At 38.8% G+C, this 16916-nt stretch overlaps 1 protein-coding gene across 1 annotated transcript in view; it reads left to right on the top strand.

Moving 5' to 3' along the window:
- Positions 1-13973, top strand: part of LOC124262801 (ADP-ribosyl cyclase/cyclic ADP-ribose hydrolase-like) — an 80204-nt gene extending 66231 nt beyond the window's left edge. The window contains exons 2-8 of the mRNA XM_046697348.1: positions 2537-2675; positions 5776-5863; positions 7648-7790; positions 10739-10812; positions 11071-11163; positions 12413-12499; positions 13573-13973. Of these exons, the coding sequence (XP_046553304.1) occupies positions 2537-2675; positions 5776-5863; positions 7648-7790; positions 10739-10812; positions 11071-11163; positions 12413-12499; positions 13573-13729 (781 nt within the window). The 3' untranslated portion in view covers positions 13730-13973. The remainder of the gene's footprint in view (positions 1-2536; positions 2676-5775; positions 5864-7647; positions 7791-10738; positions 10813-11070; positions 11164-12412; positions 12500-13572) is intronic.
- The last annotated feature ends 2943 nt before the right edge of the window (positions 13974-16916 follow it).

Below are 16916 nucleotides of genomic sequence, written 5' to 3'. Positions count from 1 at the left end.
AACAATGTTCGGTTGTAAAGCCTAATGGTTAAAGCGTTCACGGTGAAGACGAGGGTTCGATTCCCCAAATGGGTACAATGTGTGAAGTCTATTTCTGGTGTCCCCGCTGTGATATTGCTGGAATATTGCTAAAAGCAGCGTAAAACTAAACTCGCTCATTCACTCACTCACTCTATTATCACAAATTGTGGTAAGATAAAAAACTATTGCATTTTAAAGGTGTTTACACATGACAATACAATAAAACCTCTTAACTTCTACGTTAAATGTTAAACATTGTTGCAGATTTACAATTGTATAATAAGATTATTATGTGAGTTAACTTTTCAATGGACAGTCTGTGAAGATTGTAAATACCGCGTGTGTGTACTTTGTCTTTCTGTTCAGACTGTAATATAGACAGTAATATAGACATAAGGTAATATAGACATAAGGTAATATAGACATAAGGTAATATAGACATAAGGTAATATAGACATGAGGTAATATAGACATAAGGTAATACAGACATAAGGTAATACAGACATAAGGTAATATAGACATAAGGTAATATAGACATAAGGTAATATAGACATAAGGTAATATAGACATGAGGTAAGCAGAATGTTTGCTTTCAGATGATATACCGGGGATAAACCTCATGTATGTCTGATAATATTATTTGCACGTCCTGATATAGGTACTGTCCTGTTAGCAACCAACCAACATTCCCACATGCAACCGACCGCTCCAATAAAATATAATGAATGAATGTTTATATTTCCTCCACTGATCACGGAAAGTACAATTTTACAGTGAGTGAGTGAGTTAAAGTTCATAGTCACAGCGGCAGTATTTCAGCCATATCGGACACAATTATTACAAATACTATTCATGTTCAAACAATATATATAAAATTGGAATCGTGGAACCATGCCTCTCACAGAGAGCATCCTCCCTTGTCAAACTTTGGTCTTGTGGACATGGCGTCCGACCTCAAGAAGGTCCACCACGGGATTTGGACATTTTATGGCCAGAACATTGGCGCTCAACGTTAATATCATATTTGAGCAAATAACCAATACCAAATAAGCCTCAGTGCCCTACGATAGAGCAGGGCGTGGAGTCATGGACACAGGTGGCATCCTCAGCTTGTCACCTCTTTTCTATTGGTCATGTGGACAAAGCGTCCGACCTCGGAACAGAAGGTCGGAGTCGGACATTTTATAGCCGCAATATATGCAATGTATAATTCACAATGCCATTTAGAAAGTTGTCGAAAAAAATCCATATGCTATATTTGAACCCACAGGCGCCTAATCGCCAGCACACAGAGTCAGCCATCTAATCCACTGAACCATCATGGATTCCAGTGGAAGGGACTCAACCAAACCCAAGTGCTAGAATCTGTACTTTACTGCAAAAGTGCAATCCCACATATAACATATGTTATAGGTGTATAATTCAGTTACCCTGATTCAAAGTAATGTAATTCAATTTACGAAACTGCTAGTCTAACTTCAAACAGGGTAAACGGGTTCAGAAGTAATGTAACGTAAATTGCTAGTCTAACTTCATACAGGGTAAACGAGTTCAGAGGTAATGTAATGTCAACAGCTAGTCCACCTTACCCGCTCACACAGAAAGCTCCAGGGTTGATATTTGTCTGGTAGTCGATACACCTCCCAAACACCAGCTCCCGTATTTCAGGAGTTGTTCCCTTGGTTACACACTGACCATCGGCTAACACCTGGTATGTGACCAGTGTCAGGATCACTGCCAGTGAGTTTGTCTGTAACAGCATTCTGATGACCATCAACGGTTAGTTAGACTCGGTCATGGATATCTACTGCATTGATGTTGCTCGGTTCAATCCTGATGATAGGTAAAGGCCGGTTCTGCCCCACCTGAACGACGCAGCCGAGCTAATTATAGAAATGCGTCATGACAAGGTGTGGCGCAATACACGGGCTATGTATAGTAGAGGGAATCCCTTGACTAAAGATAGCGAGAGAATCTGACGTGATTGTTTCATCCTCTCTGAGGTTAGAAGTGAAAAACTAGAGATAACAAGAAGACAAAGTCTTCCCTTGAGAGGGAAACTGGGTCGAACATAGCGAGACGCTGGCTCGCTTCAGACGCCTATTGTATACAAACCCTAATGGATCATTCATAGCCTTACACTGATGCTTATAAAGCCAGGTGGTTATTGTTACAAATGTAAAACCTAGTCTAAAGTGAGAAAGGTTATATATAAAACCTTTACTGTATTGTCATGTGTAAACACCTTTAAAAATGCAATAGTTTTTTATCTTACCACAATTTGTGATAATAGAGTGAGTGAGTGAATGAGCGAGTTTAGTTTTACGCTGCTTTTAGCAATATTCCAGCAATATCACAGCGGGGACACCAGAAATAGACTTCACACATTGTACCCATTTGGGGAATCGAACCCTCGTCTTCACCGTGAACGCTTTAACCATTAGGCTTTACAACCGAACATTGTTTTTTTAAAGGATCTTAAAATGATATTTCCTGTAAAGGTTTGTTTTTCCAGGGTATCTACACCTAGAAACTGTTCAGCTCTGGCAGATATGTTCATCTCTGCATTCGCCTTCCAACCTGCGTGTAATGTAAGTTACAGTCGATATGATGACTTCATCAAAGCAGCCAATGTTGACGTTCCTCCCGGCAAGGTACGTTGGTTAGCATACAACTAACACAGCTCAAAACACAGCTCTTCACCAAAATTCCAATTTTTATGCTTTTTTAGAAGTTTGCTTTTACCTTTGAAATTAGTTCTAAACACATACATGAACGTATGTTGAAATACGCTATAAACACATATATGAACGTATGTTGAAATACGCTATAAACATATACATGAACGTATGTTGAAATACGTTCTAAACACATACATGAACGTATGTTGAAATACGTTATAAACACATACATGAACGTATGTTGAAATACGCTATAAACACATACATGAACGTATGTTGAAATACGTTATAAACACATACATGAACGTATGTTGAAATACGTTATAAACACATACATGAACGTATGTTGAAATACGTTATAAACACATACATGAACGTATGTTGAAATACGTTATAAACACATACATGAACGTATGTTGAAATACGTATGTTGAACGTATGTAAATACGTTATCAACAAATACATGAACGTATGTTGAAATACGCTATAAACACATACATGAACGTATGTTGAAATACGTTATAAACACATACATGAACGTATGTTGAAATACGTTATAAACGTATGTTGAATACGTTATAAACATACATGAACGAACGTTATAAACACATACATGTTATGAAATACGTTATAAACGCTATAAACACATACATGAACGTATGTTGAAATACGTTATAAACATACATGAACGTATGTTGAAATACGTTATAAACACATACATGAACGTATGTTGAAATACGTTATAAACACATACATGAACGTATGTTGAAATACGTTATAAACACATACATGAACGTATGTTGAAATACGTTATAAACACATACATGAACGTATGTTGAAATACGTTATAAACACATGCATGAACGTTTGTTGAAATAAGTTATAAACAAATACATGAACGTATGTTGAAATACGTTATAAACACATACATGAACGTTTGTTGAAATAAGTTATAAACACATACATGAACGTTTGTTGAAATAAGTTATAAACAAATGCATGAACGTATGTTGAAATACGCTTATAAACACATGCATGAACGTATGTTGAAATACGTTATAAACACATACATGAACGTATGTTGAAATACGTTATAAACATATTCATGAACGTATGTTGAAATACGTTATAAACAAATACATGAACGTATGTTGAAATACGTTATAAACACATACATGAACGTATGTTGAAATACGTTATAAACAAATACATGAACGTATGTTGAAATACGTTATAAACACATACATGAACGTATGTTGAAATACGTTATAAACACATACATGAACGTATGTTGAAATACGTATGTTGAAGTACGTTATCAACAAATACATGAACGTATGTTGAAATACGTTATAAACACATACATGAACGTATGTTGAAATACGTTATAAACAAATACATGAACGTATATGTGTGTGTTCATGTTACCTTATTGCAATCTTAGTTCAAGCTGATACTCAATATCAGGTTCAGTCATGTATCTAGATTCACATCACGTCGAGGAAGGTTGTACCCAGTGAATTAGGTAGTCAGCCATACGCTAATACATATAAACCGTGTCAACTCATGGGCAATATACTGTGGTCTCCTCAGATTGAGTGCCGATCCTGTGAAAATCGGGGTTAGAATTCTTCAGCAACCCCATGCTGGTCATAAGAGATGATTTACTGGATCGGGTGGTCAGGCTTGCTGACTTGGTTGACGCATGTTAACGTATTCCAGTTGCGTATAGCGAGGCTCAAAATATCGATCACTGGATTGTCTGGTCCAGACTCAATTATTTACAGACCGCCGCCATATAGCTGAAATATGGCGTCAAGCCACAAAGAAAGAAAAAGGCCAGTATGGCCAAGTCAACACGAAGGTAATGCAAACAGAACTCCTTAGCTCCTTTTTAACCTATTTTATTGAGGTAATTTAACAAATTAAAAATATATGTTCTCATTTCACACACTAGATGTTATTCGATCCTTTCGATGCAAATACTACATCACATGGACGGAAAGTCTCGGTGTATGATGAGTTCGTAAGCTGCTGAGCACACAGACGAGTGCATTCACACCATACATAAATAGGACGTCCGTTGGAGCCTTCAAGAGCCAATGATATCGTTTTCACACATGTACAAATAGTGTGATCCCGGCGAATATATAGCATACATATTGAACTAAGTTAATACATTGTCCTCACATCAGAGTGAAGGCTGACATGTTCTCAAATGAAATACAAATAGAGACAAGTCACCTCGATATTAATACCCAGATTTACCACCTGTTAGTATATTGAACACGCGGTGAACACGGTTTAGGACAGTGGGTTGTTAGAGTGCTCACACTTGTGCAATTGAACTCATACATAATGTTATGCCGGGCGGATCAGGGATATAAAGGGAACGGTTCTGTTGATGATAGGAGTGAGTGCGTGAGTTGGGTTTTACGCCGCTTTTAACAATATTCTAGCAATATCACGGCGGGGGACACCAGAAATGGGCTTCACTCATTGTACCCATGAGGGGAATCGAACTCGGGTCTTCGGCGTGACGAGCGAACGCTTTAACCACCAGGCTACCCCACCGCCGCTCTTGATGATAGGAATACATAATACACTTGAAGATACATGATACACTTGAAGATACATGATACACTTGAAGAGCAAACTCTTTTCCGGTGAACGTGTTACAACGTATCAGTGTACGCTATTGGGGTTCAACGTTTGGTTCACACACACATATATGTATCTATCAGTCTGTCTGTCCGTCTGTCAGTTATGTGTGTGTATTGTGTCTGTTCAACAATAACTTCCACTCACTGTTTGTTTGTTCTTTAATGCCACACTCTATTCTAGCTATATGGCGGCGGTCTGTAAATAATCGAGTCTGGTGGATCAGACAATACAGTGATCAACAGCATCTAGGCAAATGGGGCACGATGACACCCGACCACCCGATCCCGTTAGTCGCCTCTTACGACACGCATGGGTTACTGAAGATCAATTCAGACCCGGATCTTCAGGGGTTCACTCGCTGAATCACACATTTACACACACAACGTTTTACTCGATAGTTCCGTTTCAGAGCATGTTCTGGTCTGGTGTGTACGGTGTCGTACAGATGTACAGCAACCGTGGACAGAGAGCAACAGTGCTTGAAGATACACTCATAGGTAACTATACAGGCATCTTTGTATTATTATAAGAGATATATTGCATTAAGAAAGGAATTGTTCCAAACACAAAACCAAACAGCGGGTTCAGTAAAGCGACCGAGTAAGTATAAAGTTAAAACTAGTGAGTGAGTAATTTGGATTTAACGCCCCTTTCAGCAATATCACGGCGAGGACACCAGAAAGGGTTTCACACATTGTAAACATGTGGAAATCGAGCCCAGGTCTTCGGGGCACAATAGGCTACCTACCTCATCTACTAGGCTACCCTACCGCCCCTATACGGATGAAGGGTTTGTTATATGGTCTTTATATATAAATTTGAAAGCTGAATGTATGTTTCCATATTACCTAGCCTCTTGTATGTACTTTTGTAATTTTCTGAAAGCAGTATGACAGTAGTGAAAAAAGCCTACTTAAAGGTCACATGCAACGTAAAACACAACTTTGCAGATTCTGATACCTTTCGGTATGGACTTACCGAAACAAATCGTCAAAATGCAAATTCAACTTATAAAGTTAAAAATAAGACGATGAAAAAAACGCGAGAAATCGGAGTTCAAACGTTTCACTAATTTTCCCCACTTTTCTGGGGAAAACGGGTTTCAACAGCTGGGCTGCGCTCATAGCACGTGCGCAGTGAAATAGGTTCGCGCAGCTTGGAAGCGGGTTGTCGGGTGAATACTCGGTGAAGGCTTTGGTGTGAGCTATTTTTCTAATGTTTTGTTGATATCTCACAGGCATGAGCTTTTTATATGTTATGACAGTAAATTAACTGTTTATATAATTTCATTTGTCTATTTCACCACACGTTCTTCTTACCGAGTCACTTTCTCAGTTCGATACTTAAAAGCAATGTCATTATTTAGCGTTGTACAGAATTTCTAACTGTGATATAGATATGTCGTTGTCACAGACAAAACTCAATGTCTTGTTTTATTGACACCTTTGTGTCTGCCTGCCTGTCTGACAATGTATTCAATACACAGCTGCTATCACTGACCACATGCAATTTGAACTTAACACCAATCAGGCTATACACCATAAACAAAATGCATTGATTTATGGCCCGAGTTCGGTCTCTGTCACATTATGTAATTACACAGACAGGCAGGTGTGATACTTGAACACATGACATGTAATGATGTCTGTTGATTGCAAAATGTTATACACAAAAATGAGCATGTATTTACAAAACCCAGCATCTCTATATATACACACACAATGAGCCGTGAAGGCATCTGCAAATGAACCAGCTGTTACACTTGAGTGCACACCCACCCGCTCTGACTGGGTTCGGTATCCCGGCTGCTTCGTTTCTTGGGAAGTAAACCGAAGTACACAATTTTGCACTTTTGATTTGCGATTGTTCGCTTATAATTTTGTTTATATGTTTTTCATTACCAGCAATGTATATTATATGTCATGAATAAGTGATAATTGTGTTTTAATTATGTTTGATTTTTGGGTTGCATGTGACCTTTAATAAAAAACTTTTGCAATTTTCTAAAAGCGGTATGACAGTAGTGACAGTAGTGAAAAAGCCTACTTTATAAAAAAACTTATCTAGCTGGAACATTGATAAGTGCAGCGTTAAACAAACAATGAAGGCAAAATGAAGGCAAACTACAACCCCAAAGGCATATGTGGTTAATGCATGGTGTCTTCAATTGCAGGTTATATGGTTGACGGGCTCATGACAAAGAACAAAAGCAGAGTTTCTCCGTAAAATGTGTAATGTATTCGCATTGGAGGTTGTCTATGCATGTTTTCTCCCATTGCAGGTTATATGGTGGACGGGTTACAGTTCTGTGCCCAGACCAATCAGCCTGGTATAACGTATGATGAAGACTGTCCTGGATTTCAACAGACTGACAACTGTACTTACAATGCAGAGTATTCCTTCTGGGCCATGGCGTCGAAAAATGTGTGTACATTATTATCGTTTTATTCACTAACTAACGTTATATCAAGTAACATTTATTATCATTCAACTGAAGCATTTATACGTGGCAAGCTTGTGATTTATAAGCATACCCAATGACATACGTATGCAATTTGAGATATGCAAATTAGATAAAAAGTGGGACTTTTCTGAGACGGCTGTTTCGATTCAAAAGCTAAATATCAGTGAAACTTTACAAGAGCTAAATCCAAATGACACAGATTCGTTACTATGGTCATTATTAGAGTTTCATTAATTCTGCTCAACTAATTCAAGTATACTTTTAAATCGTCCACGGAACATGTTGTGTACTTTGGTTTTCAAGGCAATATAAAAGATGTAGCACTAGGCACGATATATGCGTAAGATTTCGACAAGTTTCTGATGTTAATTGTGATGCATTGTTTTCTTAAACGGGAAACACTGATGTGTAAAGGCCAAAGTGTCGGCTACTACCGATTAACTAACCTTCAGCTGTTGTCTCCTGTGTTAAGAATCGCTCTATATACACAATGCAATATAATGAGTTGATTCACCAGTTGAGAAAAACGGTAAGTATACACAGGTGTTTATCTTACCTTTACATGTAAAACACTGCAATTTGATTGGACAAAAACACAGCTTTTACAAAATCCATGTACCCCGGTATGGAAGGGTATAACTTGAAAAGTATATCCCGCTTCCCTTACAACTGCGTATATGCCTAACTCTGGTATAAATTACTTCTAACGGGGTTCGCATCGGTTAACACACAATTAGGAGTATACAAGTAAACAAATAAGAGTCTGCTGTAGTTACCTATAGAAACAATGGAAACATAGTTTAACACAATTAGGAGTTTACAAGTAAACAAATAAGAGTCTGCTGTAGTTACCTATAGAAACAATGGAAACATAGGTTAACACAATTAGGAGTTTACAAGTAAACAAATAAGAGTCTGCTGTAGTTACCTATAGAAACAATGGAAACATAGGTTAACACAATTAGGAGTTTACAAGTAAACAAATGAGAGTCTGCTGTAGTTACCTATATAAAACAATGGAAACATAGGTTAACACAATTAGGAGTTTACAAGTAAACAAATAAGCGTCTGCTGTAGTTACCTATAGAAACAATGGTCACCAAACGCTTCGCCTCGCATTCAGCATTCAGAAGAAGATATATCAGCCAAACGTTCTCGAACCCGAAAACTTTTTAAAGAATATCTGGCAGAAAAAGGAACAGGACGGCTTTAGCCGAAATGCTCAGTCATTTCTACATGGATATCAGAACTCAAACTGGTGACCAATACATGACATCAACTTTGGAGAATATTAGGCACAGTCTCAACAAATACTTGAAATATCCGCCATATAATAGACACTTTGGCATAATAAGGATGGGCGATTCAACGATGCCAACGAATCTTTAAATCAGCTTGAGCTGAAGGCTGCTGGTAAGGGTGAGACAAAACACAAAGAAGTGATCTCTGATTCTGATCGAGTGAAACTTTATTCGTCTATGCACTTGAACACCCAGACACCATATGGATTGACTAACAAGGTCCAGTTTGACATCAGACATCAAACATGGAAAAAATGACGAAAACTACATTCGTAGTGAACACTGATTCTGATACTGGCCTCCGTTATATACAGAGAAATGCTGGAGGACTGACCAAAAAACACAGGGATGATAAGGAGTCATTTGGGGATTGATGATGGAGCAGCCTAATTCACCTTTCTGCCCAGTGACATCGTTCGTTACCTACGTTGATAAGCTACATCCCGACTGCAATCGACTGTGGCAGTATCCGAAAGATTGTTTCTGCGACAGTGATTCTACCTAGTATAACAACAAGCCTGTCGGGAGGAATACACTAGCTTCCTTCATGTCTACCCTCAGCAAGTGTTGTGGTTTGTCCCAGGTTTACACAAACCAATGTATCCGTGCCACTGGAGCCACGATCCTCACTCGCGGTAACTTTGCAAGTGCCCAAATCATGAGTGACAAGAGTGTAAGTTCCCTTGCCGTCTATCAGCAGGTATCAAACAAGCAAAAGATGCATGTGAGCCATGCTATTTCCAACGCTATGCATCCTTTTCCTCCCCATGTCTAACACCACCGCCACCCCGACAAAGCCTAACGGCAGCGCCGTCAGTGAAATATGGGTCAACACCTGGGGAGACATGAGTTTTGCCTTCTGTCGAACCACGCCAGCTAGAAGGCAAAGGAACTTGCAGAACTGAGAGAACTTGACCTTGATGACCTATTTTGCGATTTTGCGATCCTGAACCATCAACCCACCCTAAGGGTCACAAACCAAACATCAGTTTTTCAAAATTGCAACATTCAGAACGTAAATGTTATTGTGAGAAAATGACTTCCCCTGTGACATGAGTTCGGCACATTCCTTCGCTTTATCGGCTGTTCTATCAGATGTTTTAGAGGTCACAAAGTACAAACTTTAGTGACATGTTGTTTTCTGTGATTCTCCTGCAGTTCAATATTGCGAACTGTTATTGTTAATGCCTCACAGTTATAGTGACGTTGTTTCACCGAGTTATTGTTGTGACAGAATTAAAACAACATGTTTCATTTGAATTGCATAACTGTAGTTCTTGTACAGCATTGTGTTTATATACTATAAAACACAAGAGGCAGCCACGACGGTAAGATAAATTCGTTCCCTCGGGATATACGGTCTGGTGTACCCTCTGTGTTGCAGTGTACCCCGAGCCTGGTACGGCTGCAGCCTATTAACTAGCCTAGAGTGTAGGGGGTGTCTTCTGAAGGACCCCCTTCTCAATAGTCAGATTTCAATGAAGATAATGCAACACTGTTTTCACTAGTTTTACAGTTTACGTCCCATGCCAATGGCTGTAGAATCACCTTCTTAATGGTCAGATTTCAATGCAGAAAATGGAACATTTCTTTCATTTCTTTTACAGTTTGCATCCCATGTCACTGGCGACGCACAGGTTATGCTGAATGCAAGCTTGGACCAGCCATTCCGCGATCTATCGTAGGTATATTTATACATAGTACATAGCTTTAGGGTAAGAACTATCTGAATATTCGCTGTACATGTGCTAAGAAGAACCTCTGCTACCATTCGCACCCTCATTTCTCCAAAATTCTGTGAGGATTAATTGCAAAATGCAAAAAGCTGGTTTAATGTTCAATACATCTTCTATGACCCTTAGAGTGGCTCGCTTGTCGTGGTTTGTGTTGTACGGATGCCTTACAATGCCGAGTTATCATCTTTCTTTGTTTTTTCCAGTTTCTTTTCAACCTGGGAAATACCGAATATGAACGCTAGCCAAATATCAAACGTCAATATTCTTATGGTTCATATACCAGGACAAGACATAAGGTTCGTTTGAAGGTGTTTCTCAGTAGTGTAATCTGTTGTCCTGCATACACGTTTTCAAGGACTGATGGTGGTAAGCACATGTATGAATAATGCATTTATACTTAACCATTATCACTGCGTCCCTCCCTATTATTAACCATTGCAGGTTTCACCGATGCAGCTCAATATTACACCACCCGTGAAGGTCCGGGTTAGAATGAACCTTCAGTAACCTATGCTTATCGTATGAGGCGACTAACAGGATCGGGTGGTCAGGCTCGCTGGTTTGGTTGACACATGTCATCGTATCTCAATTGCCTAGGTCGATGCTCATGCTGTTGATCACTGGATTGTCTGGTCCAGACTCGATTACTTACCGACCGCCGCCATATAGCTGGAATATTGCTGAGTGCGGCTTAAAACTAAACTCACTCACTCACTCAAAATTACACCAGAAAATACTCTATACGATTCATATATAACGTCTATTAGCACTTTAGAGCTTGTTTGAAAACAGGATATCTATATTAATTGGTGAAAATAATTCTGTTTAAACCATGAATCCGAGTTGAAAATGGTCATCAGTAACCCATGCTTGTCGTAAGAAATGACTAACAGGATCAGGTGGTCAGACTCGCTGACTTGGTTGATGTAGGGGCATCTCATGATGTTCCATTACATTAGACCCGTGAAGGTACAGGGGTAGGATTGGTCTTCAGTAACCCATGCTTGTCGTAAGAAATGACTAACAGGATCAGGTGGTGAGACTCGCTGACTTGATTGATGTAGGGGCATCTCATGATGTTCCATTACATTAGACCCGTGAAGGTACAGGGGTAGGATTGGTCTTCAGTAACCCATGCTTGTCGTAAGAAGCGACTCACAGGATCAGGTGCTCAGACTCGCTGACTTGGTTGATGATTGTTCTCGATTCACAAATACGTAGGTGGATGGTCATCATGACAATAAATTGATTGTCTGCTTTCAGACTTAATGTTTGGCAGCGACGCAAAACGGGCGAATAATTTCTGAGTGCGGTTTTATACAATGAATGTACCACAAGAATAATAATGGGCAAATGGCATACACAAATATGCTAAATAGGAAAATATTTACTAATGCCGATTCCATCGTGACCAAGAAGGTTCTCCATGTTTCCTTTTCCTGTAAAATAGGGGCTGCAGAGAAGCATGATATGATGGAAAACCTAGAAACACATCTTGTGATATACATGTATCTGGGTTAATTAATTATCCTCTGTTTGTTGTAGATCAACCTGTAACAGTGACAGTATCTCTCAGCTGAAAAAGCGACTGAGGGCTAGAGACATTACATCTTCCTGTGAGGACAGTCCTAGGTAATTTTGTATAGGACATTCCGTTTCAAGTGTGAATTCCATTCCAGCCTATATTTGAAATGATATTCAAGTTCCTTGAATGTTTTAAGATAAGTGTGTTGATGTAAACGTTTATAAATATGGGGCGGTGGGGTAGCCAAGTGGTTAAAGCGTTGGCTCGTCACGCCGAAGACCCAGGTTCGAATCCTCACATGGGCACAATGTGTGAAGCCCATTTCTGGTGTCCCCGCCGTGATGTTGCTGGAATATTGCTAAAACCGGCGTAAAACCCAAACTCAGTCAGTCAGTCAGCTTCATAAATATTTTGCACGTTTAAAACGTAAACATATTTTGTGCAGTGAACGTACAAAGGCTGATGTGTAAAATGTCTTCTTCATCTACAAACTAATTATGTCTTGGAAAACAACAACATTACATGTCCCCATAAACCCAACTCCATACAGGAGTATTAAATCTGGCCCTAATAACCTAAGGTTTGTGATAAACCATAGTAATCATTTGTCACGTTTAAGATGCGATCCTTATATCATGGAAAGTTACTACATGTGTTTCAGTTTTCTGCTTGTACACAAATGATGGATCAAAACTACAAACACATAAGCAGGGTTTTGGTGGTGCTAAAGTTTAAGGTCGATTTGGAACGGAAATTGGGTCTATTTGCGCCTAAATAAAATAGAAAATGAAACATTGAAACGATTTAAAAGCAATACATACATTTGGTTTAATGTTTCCACCAGACACCATTTGTCTCATACTTGCCTGATGCACTAACGAACTGCAGTGTTGTCCTTTCAATAGAACCGTAAAGGAAGTTGGGGCCCAATATTGCAGAAAGGGAAAATCTGAGACCAGATAATAGATTATATGGTCTCTGGGAAAATGTATCACTTTTCTCGATCAAGGGCATTTCTGAGATTTTGTCTTATGTACATTGGGGACATTCCAATATATAATGTTGAACTGTTCCAAACTACGGACAATATGCCAAACTGTGTAACTTGAACATAATGTTATTCCGGAAATTAGTTGAATATCTAGGTTAAAGTTACATGGTTTGTATCTATATTTCACAGAGGACCCCAAACAATGCTCTGTGTGGACCATCCAAGGGAAATGGAATGTGATAAGGAAAAGGTCACAAGCGCTTCGTCTCATCTCGCTTCTACTGGAGTACACGTTGCAGTGATGATCGCAGTAGTCACGTCCTTATTGCTGTTATTCAACATATGATTACTACTTGCACTTATCATGAAAAACTGTTAAACTTCGAACGCTATTGTTGGTGATTGCCATTATGGAATGTGACGATGCTGCTGTGTCTCTTCGACTGAACTGTTAGTATAACAAAATGTTAATATGTACAGCTTGACAATGCAAAATTTTCATGTTAATTAATGTTTGCATGAGCGCAAATGGTTATAGTTTAATTTCATGCGAACAATTAAAATGTTCCTGGATGTAACGTTGGAAGATATACAATCTGATTCATTCACCAGACCCATGGTCCATTTTACAGTCAGTGTGCGAATATTGTTTCCAATTTTTCTAGCCAGTCGGGCTAGTTATGCCTGAAAGTTACTAGCCCACAAAATAATAAACTAGCCCGAAATTTGAATGTAAAATCTAGGTCAGTGAGTGAGTTGGGTAATACGCCGCTTTTAGCAATATTCCAGCAATATCTCGGTGGGGACACCGGAGGTGGGCTTCACACAATGTGCCCATGGGGAATCGAACCCGGGTCTTCAGCGTAACGAGAGAACGCCTTAACCACTAGGCTACTCCACCACCCCTTACAAACTAATCAAAATATTACACAAGATAAGCTGCTAATATGATGAACATTTTCATCAGGCCATAATCTTGCATGATTTAAAAGTGTATTATAACTTAACAAGTCGGAGATAGTAATATGTTTACAAAATGACAGCATGAATCGGGCCAGTGACTGTGGAGATTTACTGGCCTGACGTAATTTTACTAGCCACGGGCTACTGGCTATTTCGCACACTCTTTACAGTCATAATCACTCATGGAATAGAAAAAGGCATGATGTTGCGACAGGTGACAAATTTAACCATTCCGCCAATGCCACTTTGTGACTGAGTGAGTAAGGTGGTATTTACGCCGTGTTAAGCATAATCCAGCAATATCACGGCAGAAATGACACATGTTCTAATTGTTTATCATCTAACGGAGAGTGTTATCGGTGCAATAAAGCAGTCTGATAAACTTGGTATCCAAATCTGATAACTATGCAAATTACGTCAATCCACGAACTACTTACACAAAACTCCATACACGCCATGCGAATTCTAAAACGTTTAACATTTCATTGATGACGCCGTCGCGAGTTTACATCGCGCGGACGAGTTTGTAAACAAACATGGTTGCCCCCATTCTCAAGATTTGTGATTCTGTAAGAATTGATGACAGAGGTTCTGGAGTCGTTACTGCAGTAACTGAATTTGGAAAACATGAAACGGAGTGCTTCGTTCAAACTGAAGGTACGGATTATGAGGCACGATTGAAAGGCGAAAGAAAGGTATCAATTGCAACCAATTCAAGGATTTCGATCTATCGATCACAATACAGACGACGAATCGATTCAGTCAGGTATCAGAAACTGATATTGATGAGGTGATTACCCGCAATGAGAAAAGAAACACTGCCAAGAAAACCCTGCTCGACTGTGTTGTTCTTTTTAGGCAGAAAGATCTTATTTTAAGCATGAGTTATGTTTGCTCTGTACTAGCGACCACTCACAACCATATGCCGCTGTCATGAACGACCTTCACCTTGGTGTATTGCTAAGTATTCTTACGCGAGCGGTCGATTCTCTTCATATAAATTCACGTCCGATTTGCTTCTTGTATGAGAGTAATTTTCAGAATGACAATATTTGATAAAGAGAATATGAACCTCGTGAGTTACCGTATAAGCCTCGCATGATACATTTTTATTCCTAATATATGATATTAATGATACGGAAACACACTCGGTCAATAATCTCTATTTATTGCAAATGTGAAAGGTAGTATTATATGTACAACAAAACAAAGAAAACACAGAATGTGATTTGTAAAGTGTTTTGAGCCCTTATTAGTTGTTTTCAACTATAGTACATTAAGGAACGATGATGACCAAAGGCCTCCATGCGACTGCACATGTTTTGCGTGCTGAGATGTCTAGAGTTGTGTTTGTTGTGTCCAAAACGATAATAATAATAATGTTGCCTCAAATTTGGAAACTTAGTGTCCACATGTCTTCCATAAAATGTTTTCCAATTAATCTCAGGTTCCCTTTAAACATGCCGAAATCGTATGATGTTATTTACCCCATACGACAAAAAATTCAAGTTTGGTTTCTAAAAATAGTAGTTCTAATTCAACATCACTGCTTACATTGCTAGTACATTCCTGATAACTAATTATTTTAAACACAGTCTTATGAACATCTAGTGATTGCCAATCCGTTCAACACGTTTGGATGAAATTATACACCACATACGTCATAATTTCTGCGGGGCTGCTCAGCAACCTTGGTTTTGTTATAATAGTCAGCGAAATGGATTCGGGTGTAAGGTGACATTACTTATATTATTACCCATACGGACTAGGATACACAGGTGATTATTTTTATGTGATAATCGCACATGTGCTATTCAGTGATTCTCAACGTTGATTGGTCAGCTAAGCAGAGAAGAAATGTGATTGGTTGACGGAACTACTTTTCATGATCCAAGTTCATTGACAACACACTCCGGCACAGTGATGACTTAGCATAACATCACTGCCACAGGCTAATTTTCTGCATATCACGTGACCGGACTTTTCTTTGTTTGTAAACAAACGCGCATATTCATAATAAGAAGAGACTGGCCTTACGCAAAATCGAAATGTTGTTTAATCTTCAAACTTGTTGAGTTTCTTGACAGAAACTCTGGGTAGGAGAGTGCGTTGACAACTTTTCTAGATGTATTCGTGAGATTTAATAAAGGATGGTTGTCTTTTATTAGATTGCCCAACTTTTAACCGTTGACTTTCCCCGATAAATTGACATGAAGAGTGAGAAGAAATTTTGCCAAAGTGTTTTCAACACTACACCGTCACCCGTCCATGCCATAGAACCAGGCACTGTTCAATCAATAAACAGTTACTCTTCAATTAATGAATAACGCCTCGGACTTTTAAATCTTCATTCTGTACATACACTATTCTTAGCTGTTATTTCACTTCCAACATCTCAATGATATTTAAAACATCGTTTTATCCTATTAACAAATGTTAATAAATTATTCCATAAAAATATTTTTTGTTGTGTTTTGCCAAAGTGTTTTCAAGCGATTTTACTAGGTACCTATTTTCCATAGCGTAGTTATGTTATTACCGCTGGAGAAGTTTAATACGCGCATGAATAC

This window comes from Haliotis rubra, unplaced genomic scaffold, assembly GCF_003918875.1.
Source record: "Haliotis rubra isolate DU_JTF1 unplaced genomic scaffold, ASM391887v1 Scf856, whole genome shotgun sequence".
Taxonomy (NCBI): domain Eukaryota; kingdom Metazoa; phylum Mollusca; class Gastropoda; order Lepetellida; family Haliotidae; genus Haliotis; species Haliotis rubra.
The sequence above is the reverse complement of the archived record's forward strand: the minus strand, read 5'-3'. Positions and strand labels throughout refer to the sequence as shown.